The sequence below is a fragment of the Pseudophryne corroboree genome, chromosome 4 (genome assembly GCF_028390025.1).
Source record: "Pseudophryne corroboree isolate aPseCor3 chromosome 4, aPseCor3.hap2, whole genome shotgun sequence".
In the NCBI taxonomy this organism is placed as follows: domain Eukaryota; kingdom Metazoa; phylum Chordata; class Amphibia; order Anura; family Myobatrachidae; genus Pseudophryne; species Pseudophryne corroboree.
The window spans coordinates 75,349,880-75,368,238 of record NC_086447.1 but is presented as its reverse complement, the minus strand read 5'-3'; the positions used below and the strand labels follow the sequence as shown (position 1 = coordinate 75,368,238).

General features: G+C 46.8%; 1 protein-coding gene across 1 annotated transcript in view; it reads right to left on the bottom strand.

The window, feature by feature from the left end:
- Positions 1 to 18,359, bottom strand: part of LOC134910837 (uncharacterized) — a 239,741-nt gene that overhangs the window by 187,081 nt on the left and 34,301 nt on the right. The window contains exons 9-10 of the mRNA XM_063919221.1: positions 10,323 to 10,464; positions 2,215 to 2,383 (exon numbers count right to left, since the gene is read on the bottom strand). Coding sequence (XP_063775291.1) covers positions 2,215 to 2,383; positions 10,323 to 10,464 — 311 coding nt within the window. The remainder of the gene's footprint in view (positions 1 to 2,214; positions 2,384 to 10,322; positions 10,465 to 18,359) is intronic.

Sequence of the window (18,359 nt, the reverse complement as noted above, 5' to 3'; positions counted from 1 at the left end):
ATTCTCTTGTGGGAAGCTGCAGTCTCTTGTCTGGAGATTCCCGCTCTTTTTCCTCATGAGAGGAGGGGAATTTACCTCAGCATTCTTCCCCTTAACATGTGTACTCTCGTGTTAGGGACCGATGAGTCATCAGTGATATGCAAATTATCTTTTATTCCAATAATCATTATATTGAATACCTTTTAGCCCTCTTGGCTATTTTGCATTATCATAGTCGACAGTGGAGTTAAACTCCGTGTCGATACCAGTGTTTGTTATTTTGGATAGTGAGCATAGAGAGACTCTGAAGGTATCTGTGACATAGGGACAGACCAGAGTAGATTTCCTTTCTGTTCCATAACCTTTTGTGCAATAATTTCACCTTAGCACTTACACATATCCAAACAGGTGTCGGCGTTGTCGACGGAGACACCCTCCCACACTCATATCCGCTCTATCACCTCCTTAGAGGAGCCTTTTACCTCAGACATGTCGACACATGCGTACCGACACACCACACACACAGTAGATGCTCTATTTGAAGACAGTTCCCCCACAAGGCCCTTTGGAGAGACAGAGAGAGAGTATGCCAGTACACACCCCAGCGCTATATAACCCAGGGATTACACTCTAACTCAGTGTTTACCCAGTAGCTGCTGTATATACAAATTTTTGCACCTAAATTTATGTGCCCACCCTCTCTTTTCACCCTTTGTGTACCAGGATACTGCAGGGGAGAGCCTGGGGAGCTTCCTTCCAGCTGAGCTGTGAAGAGAAAATGGCGCCGGTGTGCTGAGGAAGAAGGCCCGGCCCCCTCAGCGGCGGGCTTCTGTCCTTTTTTGTAACTTAATGGCGGGGGTTTTTTGCACATATACAGTGCTAGACTGTATTATGTGTGTTTTTATTGCCAAAAGGTAATCTAATTGCTGCCCAGGGTGCCCCCCCAGCGCCCTGCACCCAACAGTGACCGGAGTGTGTGGTGTACTGTGGGAGCAATGGCGCACAGCTGCAGTGCTGTGCGCTACCTTAATGAAGACAGGAGTCTTCAGCCGCCGTTTTCGTCGTCTCTTCTGTCTTCTGGCTCTGCAAGGGGGACGGCGGCGCGGCTCCGGGAACGGACGATCGAGGTCGGGCCCTGTGTTCGATCCCTCTGGTGGTAATGGTGTCCAGTAGCCTTAGAAGCACAAGCTAGCTGCAAGCAGGTAGGTTTGCTTCTCTCCCCTCAGTCCCTCTTAGCAGTGAGTCTGTTGCCAGCAGATCTCACTAAAAATAAAAAACCTAACAAATACTTTCTTTTCTAGCAAGCTCAGGAGAGCCCATTAGGTGCATCCAGCTCTGGCTGGGCACAGATTCTAACTGAGGTCTGGAGGAGGGGCATAGAGGGAGGAGCCAGTGCACACCAGATAGTACCTAATCTTTCTTTTAGAGTGCCCAGTCTCCTTCGGAGCCCGTCTATTCCCCATGGTCCTTACGGAGTTCCCAGCATCCACTAGGACGTCAGAGAATAAGTAATTCCAATGTAACGTCAGAATTGTCCGGCATCTATCTCTGGATACAGTTCATCAACACTAACATCAGACAATGGGGTCAATTTACTAACTGGGAGGGTTTTTTTTGGAACTGGTGATTGTTGCTCATAGCAGCCAATCAGATTCTACTTAACATTTATCTAGCTGGTTCCAGCAGATAATAGATAGAACCTGATTGGTTGATATGGGCAACATCACCAGTTCTAAGAAAAACTCCTACCTTAGTAAATTTACCCCATTGATACATCTTGCAGTGTAAAATCATACTGTAATAAAAATGTATTAAATCTATTAAATAAACCAAAGTAGTACTATGTGCACTTACAGTAAATCCTTTATGTATCAGTTGCAAAAGGGTAAGATAAGACTCGTCACCATCGGCAGGCTGGCGTTGGTGCTGTACTCGCCAATGTACAGTAGAACAAATTTTCTTTGTTTTTTTTTATCATAGGAGTTTTCATTTGTTTCGTTTTCATTTCCATGTGATAAATAATGAAAGGTTTGTTCATTGAATTTCTATAGCAAATGTTGTGTATGTTGTAGCCAAATATTATGTACAGAACAAATATAAAATAAAAAGTAACTGACCATATTCAATGGAAATAAAAAATAACTTCAGCTGACTGGTTTTCTTGTTGTAATTTAAAATAACTACAGTATGGCTTATGTTATGAAATAACACTGCTGTAAACATGCTTAGCTTCGCGGTATGGCGCAGATTTCATATGGCAAAGGTGAATTAGTAAATCCAATTGCAGGGGTGAGGTCCAGTCTATCTCCGGGCGGAGCCAGGAAAGTGAAGTTCTGTAGCAGCGTTGTAAAGAACACAAACAGCTCTGTTTTGGCCAGGTTCTCTCCAGCGCAGCTTCTCTTACCTAGTTCAAACTAGAGATGAGCGGGTTCGGTTTCTTTGAATCCGAACCCGCACGAACTTCACTTTTTTTTTCACGGGTCCGAGCGACTCGGATCTTCCCGCCTTGCTCGGTTAACCCGAGCGCGCCCGAACGTCATCATGACGCTGTCGGATTCTCGCGAGACTCGGATTCTATATAAGGAGCCGCGCGTCGCCGCCATTTTCACACGTGCATTGAGATTGATAGGGAGAGGACGTGGCTGGCGTCCTCTCCATTAGAATAGATTAGAAGAGAGAGAGAGAGAGAGAGAGATTGTGCAGACAGAGTTTACCACAGTGACCAGTGCAGTTGTTGTTAAGTTAACTTTTATTTAATATATCCGTTCTCTGCTATATCCGTTCTCTGCCTGAAAAAAACGATACACAGCAGTCACACAGTGTGACTCAGTCTGTGTGCACTCAGCTCAGCCCAGTGTGCTGCACATCAATGTATAAAAGCTTATAATAATTGTGGGGGAGACTGGGGAGCACTGCAGGTTGTTATAGCAGGAGCCAGGAGTACATAATATTATATTAATTTAAAATTAAACAGTGCACACTTTTGCTGCAGGAGTGCCACTGCCAGTGTGACTAGTGGTGACCAGTGCCTGACCACCAGTATAGTAGTATATTGTTGTATACTATCTCTTTATCAACCAGTCTATATTAGCAGCAGACACAGTACAGTGCGGTAGTTCACGGCTGTGGCTACCTCTGTGTCGGCAGTCGGCACTCGGCAGGCAGTCCGTCCATCCATAATTGTATAATTATATACCACCTAACCGTGGTATTTTTTTTTCTTTCTTTATACCGTCGTCATAGTCATACTAGTTGTTACGAGTATACTACTATCTCTTTATCAACCAGTGTACAGTGCGGTAGTTCACGGCTGTGGCTACCTCTGTGTCGGCAGTCGGCAGGCAGTCCGTCCATCCATAATTGTATTATTATAATATATACCACCTAACCGTGGTTTTTTTTTCATTCTTTATACCGTCATAGTGTCATACTAGTTGTTACGAGTATACTACTATCTCTTTATCAACCAGTGTACAGTGCGGTAGTTCACGGCTGTGGCTACCTCTGTGTCGGCAGTCGGCAGGCAGTCCGTCCATCCATAATTGTATTATAATATATACCACCTAACCGTGGTTTTTTTTTCATTCTTTATACCGTCATAGTGTCATACTAGTTGTTACGAGTATACTACTATCTCTTTATCAACCAGTGTACAGTGCGGTAGTTCACGGCTGTGGCTACCTCTGTGTCAGCAGTCGGCAGGCAGTCCGTCCATCCATAATTGTATTATAATATATACCACCTAACCGTGGTTTTTTTTTCATTCTTTATACCGTCATAGTCAGTCATACTAGTTGTTACGAGTATACTACTATCTCTTTATCAACCAGTGTACAGTGCGGTAGTTCACGGCTGTGGCTACCTCTGTGTCGGCACTCGGCAGGCAGTCCGTCCATCCATAATTGTATTACAATATATACCACCTAACCGTGGTTTTTTTATACCACCTAACCGTGGCAGTCCGTCCATAATTGTATACTAGTATCCAATCCATCCATCTCCATTGTTTACCTGAGGTGCCTTTTAGTTCTGCCTATAAAATATGGAGAACAAAAAAGTTGAGGTTCCAAAATTAGGGAAAGATCAAGATCCACTTCCACCTCGTGCTGAAGCTGCTGCCACTAGTCATGGCCGAGACGATGAAATGCCAGCAACGTCGTCTGCCAAGGCCGATGCCCAATGTCATAGTACAGAGCATGTCAAATCCAAAACACCAAATATCAGAAAAAAAAGGACTCCAAAACCTAAAATAAAATTGTCGGAGGAGAAGCGTAAACTTGCCAATATGCCATTTACCACACGGAGTGGCAAGGAACGGCTGAGGCCCTGGCCTATGTTCATGGCTAGTGGTTCAGCTTCACATGAGGATGGAAGCACTCAGCCTCTCGCTAGAAAACTGAAAAGACTCAAGCTGGCAAAAGCACCGCAAAGAACTGTGCGTTCTTTGAAATCCCAAATCCACAAGGAGAGTCCAATTGTGTCGGTTGCGATGCCTGACCTTCCCAACACTGGACGTGAAGAGCATGCGCCTTCCACTATTTGCATGCCCCCTGCAAGTGCTGGAAGGAGCACCCGCAGTCCAGTTCCTGATAGTCAGATTGAAGATGTCAGTGTTGAAGTACACCAGGATGAGGAGGATATGGGTGTTGCTGGCGCTGGGGAGGAAATTGACCAGAAGGATTCTGATGGTGAGGTGGTTTGTTTAAGTCAGGCACCCGGGGAGACACCTGTTGTCCGTGGGAGGAATATGGCCGTTGACATGCCAGGTGAAAATACCAAAAAAATCAGCTCTTCGGTGTGGAGGTATTTCACCAGAAATGCGGACAACAGGTGTCAAGCCGTGTGTTCCCTTTGTCAAGCTGTAATAAGTAGGGGTAAGGACGTTAACCACCTCGGAACATCCTCCCTTATACGTCACCTGCAGCGCATTCATAATAAGTCAGTGACAAGTTCAAAAACTTTGGGTGACAGCGGAAGCAGTCCACTGACCAGTAAATCCCTTCCTCTTGTAACCAAGCTCACGCAAACCACCCCACCAACTCCCTCAGTGTCAATTTCCTCCTTCCCCAGGAATGCCAATAGTCCTGCAGGCCATGTCACTGGCAAGTCTGACGAGTCCTCTCCTGCCTGGGATTCCTCCGATGCATCCTTGCGTGTAACGCCTACTGCTGCTGGCGCTGCTGTTGTTGCCGCTGGGAGTCGATGGTCATCCCAGAGGGGAAGTCGTAAGCCCACTTGTACTACTTCCAGTAAGCAATTGACTGTTCAACAGTCCTTTGCGAGGAAGATGAAATATCACAGCAGTCATCCTACTGCAAAGCGGATAACTGAGTCCTTGACAACTATGTTGGTGTTAGACGTGCGTCCGGTATCCGCCGTTAGTTCACAGGGAACTAGACAATTTATTGAGGCAGTGTGCCCCCGTTACCAAATACCATCTAGGTTCCACTTCTCTAGGCAGGCGATACCGAGAATGTACACGGACGTCAGAAAAAGACTCACCAGTGTCCTAAAAAATGCAGTTGTACCCAATGTCCACTTAACCACGGACATGTGGACAAGTGGAGCAGGGCAGGGTCAGGACTATATGACTGTGACAGCCCACTGGGTAGATGTATGGACTCCCGCCGCAAGAACAGCAGCGGCGGCACCAGTAGCAGCATCTCGCAAACGCCAACTCTTTCCTAGGCAGGCTACGCTTTGTATCACCGCTTTCCAGAATACGCACACAGCTGAAAACCTCTTACGGCAACTGAGGAAGATCATCGCGGAATGGCTTACCCCAATTGGACTCTCCTGTGGATTTGTGGCATCGGACAACGCCAGCAATATTGTGTGTGCATTAAATATGGGCAAATTCCAGCACGTCCCATGTTTTGCACATACCTTGAATTTGGTGGTGCAGAATTTTTTAAAAAACGACAGGGGCGTGCAAGAGATGCTGTCGGTGGCCAGAAAAATTGCGGGACACTTTCGGCGTACAGGCACCACGTACAGAAGACTGGAGCACCACCAAAAACTACTGAACCTGCCCTGCCATCATCTGAAGCAAGAAGTGGTAACGAGGTGGAATTCAACCCTCTATATGCTTCAGAGGTTGGAGGAGCAGCAAAAGGCCATTCAAGCCTATACAATTGAGCACGATATAGGAGATGGAATGCACCTGTCTCAAGTGCAGTGGAGAATGATTTCAACGTTGTGCAAGGTTCTGATGCCCTTTGAACTTGCCACACGTGAAGTCAGTTCAGACACTGCCAGCCTGAGTCAGGTCATTCCCCTCATCAGGCTTTTGCAGAAGAAGCTGGAGGCATTGAAGAAGGAGCTAACACGGAGCGATTCCGCTAGGCATGTGGGACTTGTGGATGCAGCCCTTAATTCGCTTAACAAGGATTCACGGGTGGTCAATCTGTTGAAATCAGAGCACTACATTTTGGCCACCGTGCTCGATCCTAGATTTAAAGCCTACCTTGGATCTCTCTTTCCGGCAGACACAGGTCTGCTGGGGTTGAAAGACCTGCTGGTGACAAAATTGTCAAGTCAAGCGGAACGCGACCTGTCAACATCTCCTCCTTCACATTCTCCCGCAACTGGGGGTGCGAGGAAAAGGCTCAGAATTCCGAGCCCACCCGCTGGCGGTGATGCAGGGCAGTCTGGAGCGACTGCTGATGCTGACATCTGGTCCGGACTGAAGGACCTGACAACGATTACGGACATGTCGTCTACTGTCACTGCATATGATTCTCTCAACATTGATAGAATGGTGGAGGATTATATGAGTGACCGCATCCAAGTAGGCACGTCACACAGTCCGTACTTATACTGGCAGGAAAAAGAGGCAATTTGGAGGCCCTTGCACAAACTGGCTTTATTCTACCTAAGTTGCCCTCCCACAAGTGTGTACTCCGAAAGAGTGTTTAGTGCCGCCGCTCACCTTGTCAGCAATCGGCGTACGAGGTTACATCCAGAAAATGTGGAGAAGATGATGTTCATTAAAATGAATTATAATCAATTCCTCCGCGGAGACATTGACCAGCAGCAATTGCCTCCACAAAGTACACAGGGAGCTGAGATGGTGGATTCCAGTGGGGACGAATTGATAATCTGTGAGGAGGGGGATGTACATGGTGATATATCGGAGGGTGAAGATGAGGTGGACATCTTGCCTCTGTAGAGCCAGTTTGTGCAAGGAGAGATTAATTGCTTCTTTTTTGGGGGGGGTCCAAACCAACCCGTCATATCAGTCACAGTCGTGTGGCAGACCCTGTCACTGAAATGATGGGTTGGTTAAAGTGTGCATGTCCTGTTTTGTTTATACAACATAAGGGTGGGTGGGAGGGCCCAAGGATAATTCCATCTTGCACCTCTTTTTTCTTTTCTTTTTCTTTGCATCATGTGCTGATTGGGGAGGGTTTTTTGGAAGGGACATCCTGCGTGACACTGCAGTGCCACTCCTAGATGGGCCCGGTGTTTGTGTCGGCCACTAGGGTCGCTAATCTTACTCACACAGCTACCTCATTGCGCCTCTTTTTTTCTTTGCGTCATGTGCTGTTTGGGGAGGGTTTTTTGGAAGGGACATCCTGCGTGACACTGCAGTGCCACTCCTAGATGTGCCCGGTGTTTGTGTCGGCCACTAGGGTCGCTAATCTTACTCACACAGTCAGCTACCTCATTGCGCCTCTTTTTTTCTTTGCGTCATGTGCTGTTTGGGGAGGGTTTTTTGGAAGGGCCATCCTGCGTGACACTGCAGTGCCACTCCTAGATGGGCCCGGTGTTTGTGTCGGCCACTAGGGTCGCTAATCTTACTCACACAGCTACCTCATTGCGCCTCTTTTTTTCTTTGCGTCATGTGCTGTTTGGGGAGGGTTTTTTGGAAGGGACATCCTGCGTGACACTGCAGTGCCACTCCTAGATGGGCCCGGTGTTTGTGTCGGCCACTAGGGTCGCTTATCTTACTCACACAGCGACCTCGGTGCAAATTTTAGGACTAAAAATAATATTGTGAGGTGTGAGGTATTCAGAATAGACTGAAAATGAGTGTAAATTATGGTTTTTGAGGTTAATAATACTTTGGGATCAAAATGACCCCCAAATTCTATGATTTAAGCTGTTTTTTAGTGTTTTTGGAAAAAAACACCCGAATCCAAAACACACCCGAATCCGACAAAAATAATTCGGTGAGGTTTTGCCAAAACGCGTTCGAACCCAAAACACGGCCGCGGAACCGAACCCAAAACCAAAACACAAAACCCGAAAAATTTCAGGCGCTCATCTCTAGTTCAAACAAGCAGGAAATATTGTAACATGACTACAGTAGCAAAAAGTGAGATTAGTCATCTGCTACCTTATGTATATAAATGGAGCATTCAATAAAATTTTAATATCATATTAATCCAAAAATGTGTTGCACGCGGCTCCTTCGTTCTGGTACGAGGGCAGCTGCCACTATTCATGCCGTGCCTGCAGAGGAGAGAGAGCCAGCCCCGGACAGCCAGGTCCCGGCACCTGCACAATGAATACCAGGACTTGGCATGCGCACAAGAGTCCGCAAGGCTGTGCATTCGCAAAATACCGGCTCTTCTATGGACTGCATTGGCTGCAGCCCGTAGAAGCCGGATAGGGCTGCCCCCCGAAAGGCAGGAAGTCGCTTCCTACAGGAAGCCAGCTCTCTGCTTATTGCAGCCCGGTCTGGTAGTCCCAGAGGGAAGAAACACCTCCCAATGGGACTGCCTGTTCTGCGGGTGACTGGCAGGAAGAACTTCCAATAGGAAGTCACTGTCAGTCACAATGTAACCAGTGCAGTCATGGACTGGAGCTGGCTCACTGACACTGAGCTGAAGTAATGGATTTTACCTGGGGGGGCTGTGATCCGCCACTAGATGCAACATATCAGTGGATTTAGGGCCTCATTCAGACCTGATCGCAGCAGCAAAATTGTTCTCTAATGGGCAAAACCATGTGCACTGCAGGTGGGGCAGATGTATCATGTGCAGAGAGAGTTAGATTTGGGTGGGGTGTGTTCAAACTGAAATCTAAATTGCAGTGCAAAAATAAAGCAGCCAGTATTTACCCTGCACAGAAACAATATAATCCACCCAAATCTAACTCTCTATGCACATGTTACATTTGCCCCACCTGCAGTGCACATGGTTTTGCCCATTAGAGAACAATTTTGCTGCTGCCATCGGGTCTGAATTAGGCCCTTAGTTTTACCTATTTGGTGCAAGTTAGACTAAGAAAGCCCTGGTTTTTTAAACATCTTGAACTTTATCAATTGAACAAGTGGGGTTCAGCTTCTTCTTCTTATTATTATTATTATTATTATTATTATTATTATTTATAAAGCACCACAAAGTTTCCACAATTCCTGTAATATATAGTAGTGATGAGCGGGTTCGGTTTTACTCGGTTTTACTCGGTTCTCAAAACGGCATCTTATTGGCTCACGGTTGTCACGTGTTTTGGATAGCCAATAAGGTTCTGTTTTGAGAACCGAGTAAAACCGAGTAAAACCGAATCCGCTCATCACTAATATATAGTATAGATATAAATAGGGACATGACCTATTACTAAAGCTACAGTGTTGAGACAGGGAAGACCTATTCAGTAGGCATGACAGTGGTTTAGGGGGAGATTTATCAAGCCTTCTGAAAAGAACAACTAGATGTATCGCCCATAACAACCGAATTAAATCATAGCTATCATTTATCTAGTATATTATTTAAAATGATAGTTAAAATCTGGTTGGTTGATACGGGCAGTCAAGGTTGACAGTTAAAAGATCGGCGGTCAAAAGATCAACAAGGTCAAAAGGTCGATACACTTTTTTTATGTTGATATTTTGTCTTTCAAAAACATTTTTACCCAAATTTGTTCAAATGCGTTCCCTTCGCAGGCTCGGTGGCTCACTCTGCTTTGCTCGCCACAAGGTTACTAAAGGTAATACAGTAGTTTTGGATATGGATAGTAAATGAGGCAATCCATCGCACAGCAACGATCCGTTTTGAACCTGTGCGACGCACCTGCGCATTGCGGTGCATATGCATGCGGAGTTCTGACCTGATTGAAGTGCAGTGAAATATCCTAGCATGCGATCACGTCTGAATGACTCCCTCAAACATTTACAGTTACTCTATGTCCTAGAGTACTATCTTACAGTAGGGTTATCCTCAGTAGGTACATACAGTATAGCTACAGAATTACCCACTATAGATACTTAAGCTGATGTTAAAATGACAGTATTTCCATGCAAGATTATTACACTATCATACTATAGGTAAAATGTAAATTGTATTAAACTTTCATGACTGACATCCTAAGAGAAAGATGATCTGAATAAATGTTACCCAAAGAGAATGGTATAAACGCCTCATTCTTCTTGAAATGTCCTTCTGAGTCAAGAAAATGTTCTGGGAAAAACTCTTTTGGTTTCTCAAAGTAGGCGCCATCTTTCAGGGCAGAGGACAGTACTGGCAGAACGATGGTCCCCTGGGGTACATAGACAGTGTGTGTAAATTAGAGATGAGCGCCGGAAATTTTTCGGGTTTTGTGTTTTGGTTTTGGGTTCGGTTCCGCGGCCGTGTTTTGGGTTCGACCACGTTTTGGCAAAACCTAACCGAATTTTTTTTGTCGGATTCGGGTGTGTTTTGGATTCGGGTGTTTTTTTCCAAAGAACCTAAAAAACAGCTTAAATCATAGAATTTGGGGGTCATTTTGATCCCAAAGTATTATTAACCTCAAAAACCATAATTTCCACTCATTTTCAGTCTATTCTGAATACCTCACACCTCACAATATTATTTTTAGTCCTAAAATTTGCACCGAGGTCGCTGGATGACTAAGCTAAGCGACCCTAGAGGCCGACACAAACACCTGGCCCATCTAGGAGTGGCACTTCAGTGTCACGCAGGATGTCCCTTCCAAAAAACCCTCCCCAAACAGCACATGACGCAAAGAAAAAAAGAGGCGCAATGAGGTAGCTGTGTGAGTAAGATAAGCGACCCTAGTGGCCGACACAAACACCGGGCCCATCTAGGAGTGGCACTACAGTGTCACGCAGGATGTCCCTTCCAAAAAACCCTCCCCAAACAGCACATGACGCAAAGAAAAAAAGAGGCGCAATGAGGTAGCTGTGTGAGTAAGATAAGCGACCCTAGTGGCCGACACAAACACCGGGCCCATCTAGGAGTGTCACTGCAGTGTCACGCAGGATGTCCCTTCCAAAAAACCCTCCCCAAACAGCACATGACGCAAAGAAAAAAAGAGGCGCAATGAGGTAGCTGTGTGAGTAAGATAAGCGACCCTAGTGGCCGACACAAACACCGGGCCCATCTAGGAGTGGCACTGCAGTGTCACGCAGGATGTCCCTTCCAAAAAACCCTCCCCAAACAGCACATGACGCAAAGAAAAAAAGAGGCGCAATGAGGTAGCTGTGTGAGTAAGATAAGCGACCCTAGTGGCCGACACAAACACCGGGCCCATCTAGGAGTGTCACTGCAATGTCACGCAGGATGTCCCTTCCAAAAAACCCTCCCCAAACAGCACATGACGCAAAGAAAAAAAGAGGCGCAATGAGGTAGCTGTGTGAGTAAGATAAGCGACCCTAGTGGCCGACACAAACACCGGGCCCATCTAGGAGTGTCACTGCAGTGTCACGCAGGATGTCCCTTCCAAAAAACCCTCCCCAAACAGCACATGACGCAAAGAAAAAAAGAGGCGCAATGAGGTAGCTGTGTGAGTAAGATAAGCGACCCTAGTGGCCGACACAAACACCGGGCCCATCTAGGAGTGGCACTGCAGTGTCACGCAGGATGTCCCTTCCAAAAAACACTCCCCAAACAGCACATGACGCAAAGAAAAAAAGAGGCGCAATGAGGTAGCTGTGTGAGTAAGATAAGCGACCCTAGTGGCCGACACAAACACCGGGCCCATCTAGGAGTGTCACTGCAGTGTCACGCAGGATGTCCCTTCCAAAAAACCCTCCCCAAACAGCACATGACGCAAAGAAAAAAAGAAGCGCAATGAGGTAGCTGTGTGAGTAAGATAAGCGACCCTAGTGGCCGACACAAACACCGGGCCCATCTAGGAGTGGCACTGCAGTGTCACGCAGGATGTCCCTTCCAAAAAACCCTCCCCAAACAGCACATGACGCAAAGAAAAAAAGAGGCGCAATGAGGTAGCTGTGTGAGTAAGATAAGCGACCCTAGTGGCCGACACAAACACCGGGCCCATCTAGGAGTGTCACTGCAGTGTCACGCAGGATGTCCCTTCCAAAAAACCCTCCCCAAACAGCACATGACGCAAAGAAAAAAAGAGGCGCAATGAGGTAGCTGTGTGAGTAAGATAAGCGACCCTAGTGGCCGACACAAACACCGGGCCCATCTAGGAGTGGCACTGCAGTGTCACGCAGGATGTCCCTTCCAAAAAACCCTCCCCAAACAGCACATGACGCAAAGAAAAAAAGAGGCGCAATGAGGTAGCTGTGTGAGTAAGATAAGCGACCCTAGTGGCCGACACAAACACCGGGCCCATCTAGGAGTGGCACTGCAGTGTCACGCAGGATGTCCCTTCCAAAAAACCCTCCCCAAACAGCACATGATGCAAAGAAAAAAAGAGGCGCAATGAGGTAGCTGTGTGAGTAAGATAAGCGACCCTAGTGGCCGACACAAACACCGGGCCCATCTAGGAGTGTCACTGCAGTGTCACGCAGGATGTCCCTTCCAAAAAACCCTCCCCAAACAGCACATGATGCAAAGAAAAATTAAAGAAAAAAGAGGTGCAAGATGGAATTGTCCTTGGGCCCTCCCACCCACCCTTATGTTGTATAAACAGGACATGCACACTTTAACCAACCCATCATTTCAGTGACAGGGTCTGCCACACGACTGTGACTGATATGACGGGTTGGTTTGGACCCCCACCAAAAAAGAAGCAATTAATCTCTCCTTGCACAAACTGGCTCTACAGAGGCAAGATGTCCACCTCATCATCATCCTCCGATATATCACCGTGTACATCCCCCTCCTCACAGATTATCAATTCGTCCCCACTGGAATCGACCATCTCAGCTCCCTGTGTACTTTGTGGAGGCAATTGCTGCTGGTCAATGTCTCCGCGGAGGAATTGATTATAATTCATTTTAATGAACATCATCTTCTCCACATTTTCTGGATGTAACCTCGTACGCCGATTGCTGACAAGGTGAGCGGCGGCACTAAACACTCTTTCGGAGTACACACTTGTGGGAGGGCAACTTAGGTAGAATAAAGCCAGTTTGTGCAAGGGCCTCCAAATTGCCTCTTTTTCCTGCCAGTATAAGTACGGACTGTGTGACGTGCCTACTTGGATGCGGTCACTCATATAATCCTCCACCATTCTTTCAATGTTGAGAGAATCATATGCAGTGACAGTAGATGACATGTCCGTAATCGTTGTCAGGTCCTTCAGTCCGGACCAGATGTCAGCATCAGCAGTCGCTCCAGACTGCCCTGCATCACCGCCAGCGGGTGGGCTCGGAATTCTGAGCCTTTTCCTCGCACCCCCAGTTGCGGGAGAATGTGAAGGAGGAGATGTTGACAGGTCGCGTTCCGCTTGACTTGACAATTTTCTCACCAGCAGGTCTTTCAACCCCAGCAGACTTGTGTCTGCCGGAAAGAGAGATCCAAGGTAGGCTTTAAATCTAGGATAGAGCACGGTGGCCAAAATGTAGTGCTCTGATTTCAACAGATTGACCACCCGTGAATCCTTGTTAAGCGAATTAAGGGCTCCATCCACAAGTCCCACATGCCTAGCGGAATCGCTCCGTGTTAGCTCCTCCTTCAATGTCTCCAGCTTCTTCTGCAAAAGCCTGATGAGGGGAATGACCTGACTCAGGCTGGCAGTGTCTGAACTGACTTCACGTGTGGCAAGTTCAAAGGGCATCAGAACCTTGCACAACGTTGAAATCATTCTCCACTGCGCTTGAGACAGGTGCATTCCACCTCCTATATCGTGCTCAATTGTATAGGCTTGAATGGCCTTTTGCTGCTCCTCCAACCTCTGAAGCATATAGAGGGTTGAATTCCACCTCGTTACCACTTCTTGCTTCAGATGATGGCAGGGCAGGTTCAGTAGTTTTTGGTGGTGCTCCAGTCTTCTGTACGTGGTGCCTGTACGCCGAAAGTGTCCCGCAATTCTTCTGGCCACCGACAGCATCTCTTGCACGCCCCTGTCGTTTTTTAAAAAATTCTGCACCACCAAATTCAAGGTATGTGCAAAACATGGGACGTGCTGGAATTTGCCCATATTTAATGCACACACAATATTGCTGGCGTTGTCCGATGCCACAAATCCACAGGAGAGTCCAATTGGGGTAAGCCATTCCGCGATGATCTTCCTCAGTTGCCGTAAGAGGTTTTCAGCTGTGTGCGTATTCTGGAAAGCGGTGATACAAAGCGTAGCCTGCCTAGGAAAGAGTTGGCGTTTGCGAGATGCTGCTACTGGTGCCGCCGCTGCTGTTCTTGCGGCGGGAGTCCATACATCTACCCAGTGGGCTGTCACAGTCATATAGTCCTGACCCTGCCCTGCTCCACTTGTCCACATGTCCGTGGTTAAGTGGACATTGGGTACAACTGCATTTTTTAGGACACTGGTGAGTCTTTTTCTGACGTCCGTGTACATTCTCGGTATCGCCTGCCTAGAGAAGTGGAACCTAGATGGTATTTGGTAACGGGGGCACACTGCCTCAATAAATTGTCTAGTTCCCTGTGAACTAACGGCGGATACCGGACGCACGTCTAACACCAACATAGTTGTCAAGGCCTCAGTTATCCGCTTTGCAGCAGGATGACTGCTGTGATATTTCATCTTCCTCGCAAAGGACTGTTGAACAGTCAATTGCTTACTGGAAGTAGTACAAGTGGGCTTACGACTTCCCCTCTGGGATGACCATCGACTCCCAGCAGCAACAACAGCAGCGCCAGCAGCAGTAGGCGTTACACGCAAGGATGCATCGGAGGAATCCCAGGCAGGAGAGGACTCGTCAGAATTGCCAGTGACATGGCCTGCAGGACTATTGGCATTCCTGGGGAAGGAGGAAATTGACACTGAGGGAGTTGGTGGGGTGGTTTGCGTGAGCTTGGTTACAAGAGGAAGGGATTTACTGGTCAGTGGACTGCTTCCGCTGTCGCCCAAAGTTTTTGAACTTGTCACTGACTTATTATGAATGCGCTGCAGGTGACGTATAAGGGAGGATGTTCCGAGGTGGTTAACGTCCTTACCCCTACTTATTACAGCTTGACAAAGGCAACACACGGCTTGACACCTGTTGTCCGCTTTTCTGTTGAAATACCTCCACACTGAAGAGCTGATTTTTTGGGTATTTTCACCAGGCATGTCAACGGCCATATTCCTCCCACGGACAACAGGTGTCTCCCCGGGTGCCTGACTTAAACAAACCACCTCACCATCAGAATCCTCCTGGTCAATTTCCTCCCCAGCGCCAGCAACACCCATATCCTCCTCATCCTGGTGTACTTCAACACTGACATCTTCAATCTGACTATCAGGAACTGGACTGCGGGTGCTCCTTCCAGCACTTGCAGGGGGCGTGCAAATGGTGGAAGGCGCATGCTCTTCACGTCCAGTGTTGGGAAGGTCAGGCATCGCAACCGACACAATTGGACTCTCCTTGTGGATTTGGGATTTCGAAGAACGCACAGTTCTTTGCGGTGCTTTTGCCAGCTTGAGTCTTTTCAGTTTTCTAGCGAGAGGCTGAGTGCTTCCATCCTCATGTGAAGCTGAACCACTAGCCATGAACATAGGCCAGGGCCTCAGCCGTTCCTTGCCACTCCGTGTGGTAAATGGCATATTGGCAAGTTTACGCTTCTCCTCCGACAATTTTATTTTAGGTTTTGGAGTCCTTTTTTTACTGATATTTGGTGTTTTGGATTTTACATGCTCTGTACTATGACATTGGGCATCGGCCTTGGCAGACGACGTTGCTGGCATTTCATCGTCTCGGCCATGACTAGTGGCAGCAGCTTCAGCACGAGGTGGAAGTGGATCTTGATCTTTCCCTAATTTTGGAACCTCAACATTTTTGTTCTCCATATTTTAATAGGCACAACTAAAAGGCACCTCAGGTAAACAATGGAGATGGATGGATACTAGTATACAATTATGGATGGACTGCCGAGTGCCGACACAGAGGTAGCTACAGCCGTGGACTACCGTACTGTACTGTGTCTGCTGCTAATATAGACTGGTTGATAATGAGATGTAGTATGTATAAAGAAGAAAGAAAAAAAAACCACGGGTAGGTGGTATACAATTATGGATGGACTGCCGAGTGCCGACACAGAGATATCTACAGCCGTGGACTACCGTACTGTACTGTGTCTGCTGCTAATATAGACTGGATGATAATGAGATGTAGTATGTATAAAGAAGAAAGAAAAAAAAACACTGGTAGGTGGTATACAATTATGGATGGACTGCCGAGTGCCGACACAGAGGTAGCTACAGCCGTGGACTACCGTACTGTACTGTGTCTGCTGCTAATATAGACTGGATGATAATGAGATGTAGTATGTATAAAGAAGAAAGAAAAAAAAAACCACGGGTAGGTGGTATACAATTATGGATGGACTGCCGAGTGCCGACACAGAGGTAGCTACAGCCGTGGACTACCGTACTGTACTGTGTCTGCTGCTAATATAGACTGGTTGATAATGAGATGTAGTATGTATAAAGAAGAAAGAAAAAAAAAACCACGGGTAGGTGGTATACAATTATGGATGGACTGCCGAGTGCCGACACAGAGGTAGCTACAGCCGTGGACTACCGTACTGTACTGTGTCTGCTGCTAATATAGACTGGATGATAATGAGATGTAGTATGTATAAAGAAGAAAGAAAAAAAAACCACGGGTAGGTGGTATACAATTATGGATGGACTGCCGAGTGCCGACACAGAGGTAGCTACAGCCGTGGACTACCGTACTGTACTGTGTCTGCTGCTAATATAGACTGGATGATAATGAGATGTAGTATGTATGTATAAAGAAGAAAGAAAAAAAAACCACGGGTAGGTGGTATACAATTATGGATGGACTGCCGAGTGCCGACACAGAGGTAGCTACAGCCGTGAACTACCGTACTGTGTCTGCTGCTAATATAGACTGGTTGATAATGAGATGTAGTATGTATAAAGAAGAAAGAAAAAAAAAACCACGGGTAGGTGGTATACAATTATGGATGGACTGCCGAGTGCCGACACAGAGGTAGCTACAGCCGTGGACTACCGTACTGTACTGTGTCTGCTGCTAATATAGACTGGATGATAATGAGATGTAGTATGTATAAAGAAGAAAGAAAAAAAAACCACGGGTAGGTGGTATACAATTATGGATGGACTGCCGAGTGCCGACACAGAGGTAGCTACAGCCGTGAACTACCGTACTGTGTCTGCTGCTAGTATAGACTGGATGATAAATAATGATTTAAAAAATATATATATATATCACTACTGCAGCCGGACAGGTATATATTATATAATGACGGACCTGCTGGACACTGTCTGTCAGCAGAATGAGTTTTTTAATTTTTATAGAATAAAAAAACACCACACAAGTCACACGACGAGTGTACTTTTTCAGGCAGAAATTCAATCACAATATACTATACTGGTGGTCAGTGTGGTCAGGTCACTGGTCACAGTGGTCAGTGGTCAGTCACACTGGCAGTGGCACTCTGGCAGCAAAAGTGTGCACTGTTTAATATGTACTCCTGGCTCCTGCTATAACCTATAACTGCTCCCCAGTCTCCCCCACAATTAAGCTGTGTGAGCACAGTCAGATATTATACATAGATGATGCAGCACACTGGGCTGAGCACAGATATGGTATGTGAGTGTGACTGAGTCACTGTGTATCGTTTTTTTCAGGCAGAGAACAAGAACAGAACGGATTATTAAATAATAATAAATTATAAAACTGCACTGGTGGTCAGGTCACTGGTCATCAGTCACTAGTATAACTCCTCCTAAGCTCCAGTAAGTAAATGAAGTGTCTCACTCTCACTCTCCTATCTATTTTAATTTCTAAACGGAGAGGACGCCAGCCACGTCCTCTCCCTATCAATCTCAATGCACGTGTGAAAATGGCCGCGACGCGCGGCTCCTTATATAGAATCCGAGTCTCGCGATAGAATCTGAGCCTCGCGAGAATCCGACAGCGTGATGATGACGTTCGGGCGCGCTCGGGTTAACCGAGCAAGGCGGGAAGATCCGAGTCGCTCGGACCCGTGTAAAAAAACATGAAGTTCGGGCGGGTTCGGATTCAGAGAAACCGAACCCGCTCATCTCTAGTGTAAATGTGGGACATCAAATAAAGCATCACTGCTCAC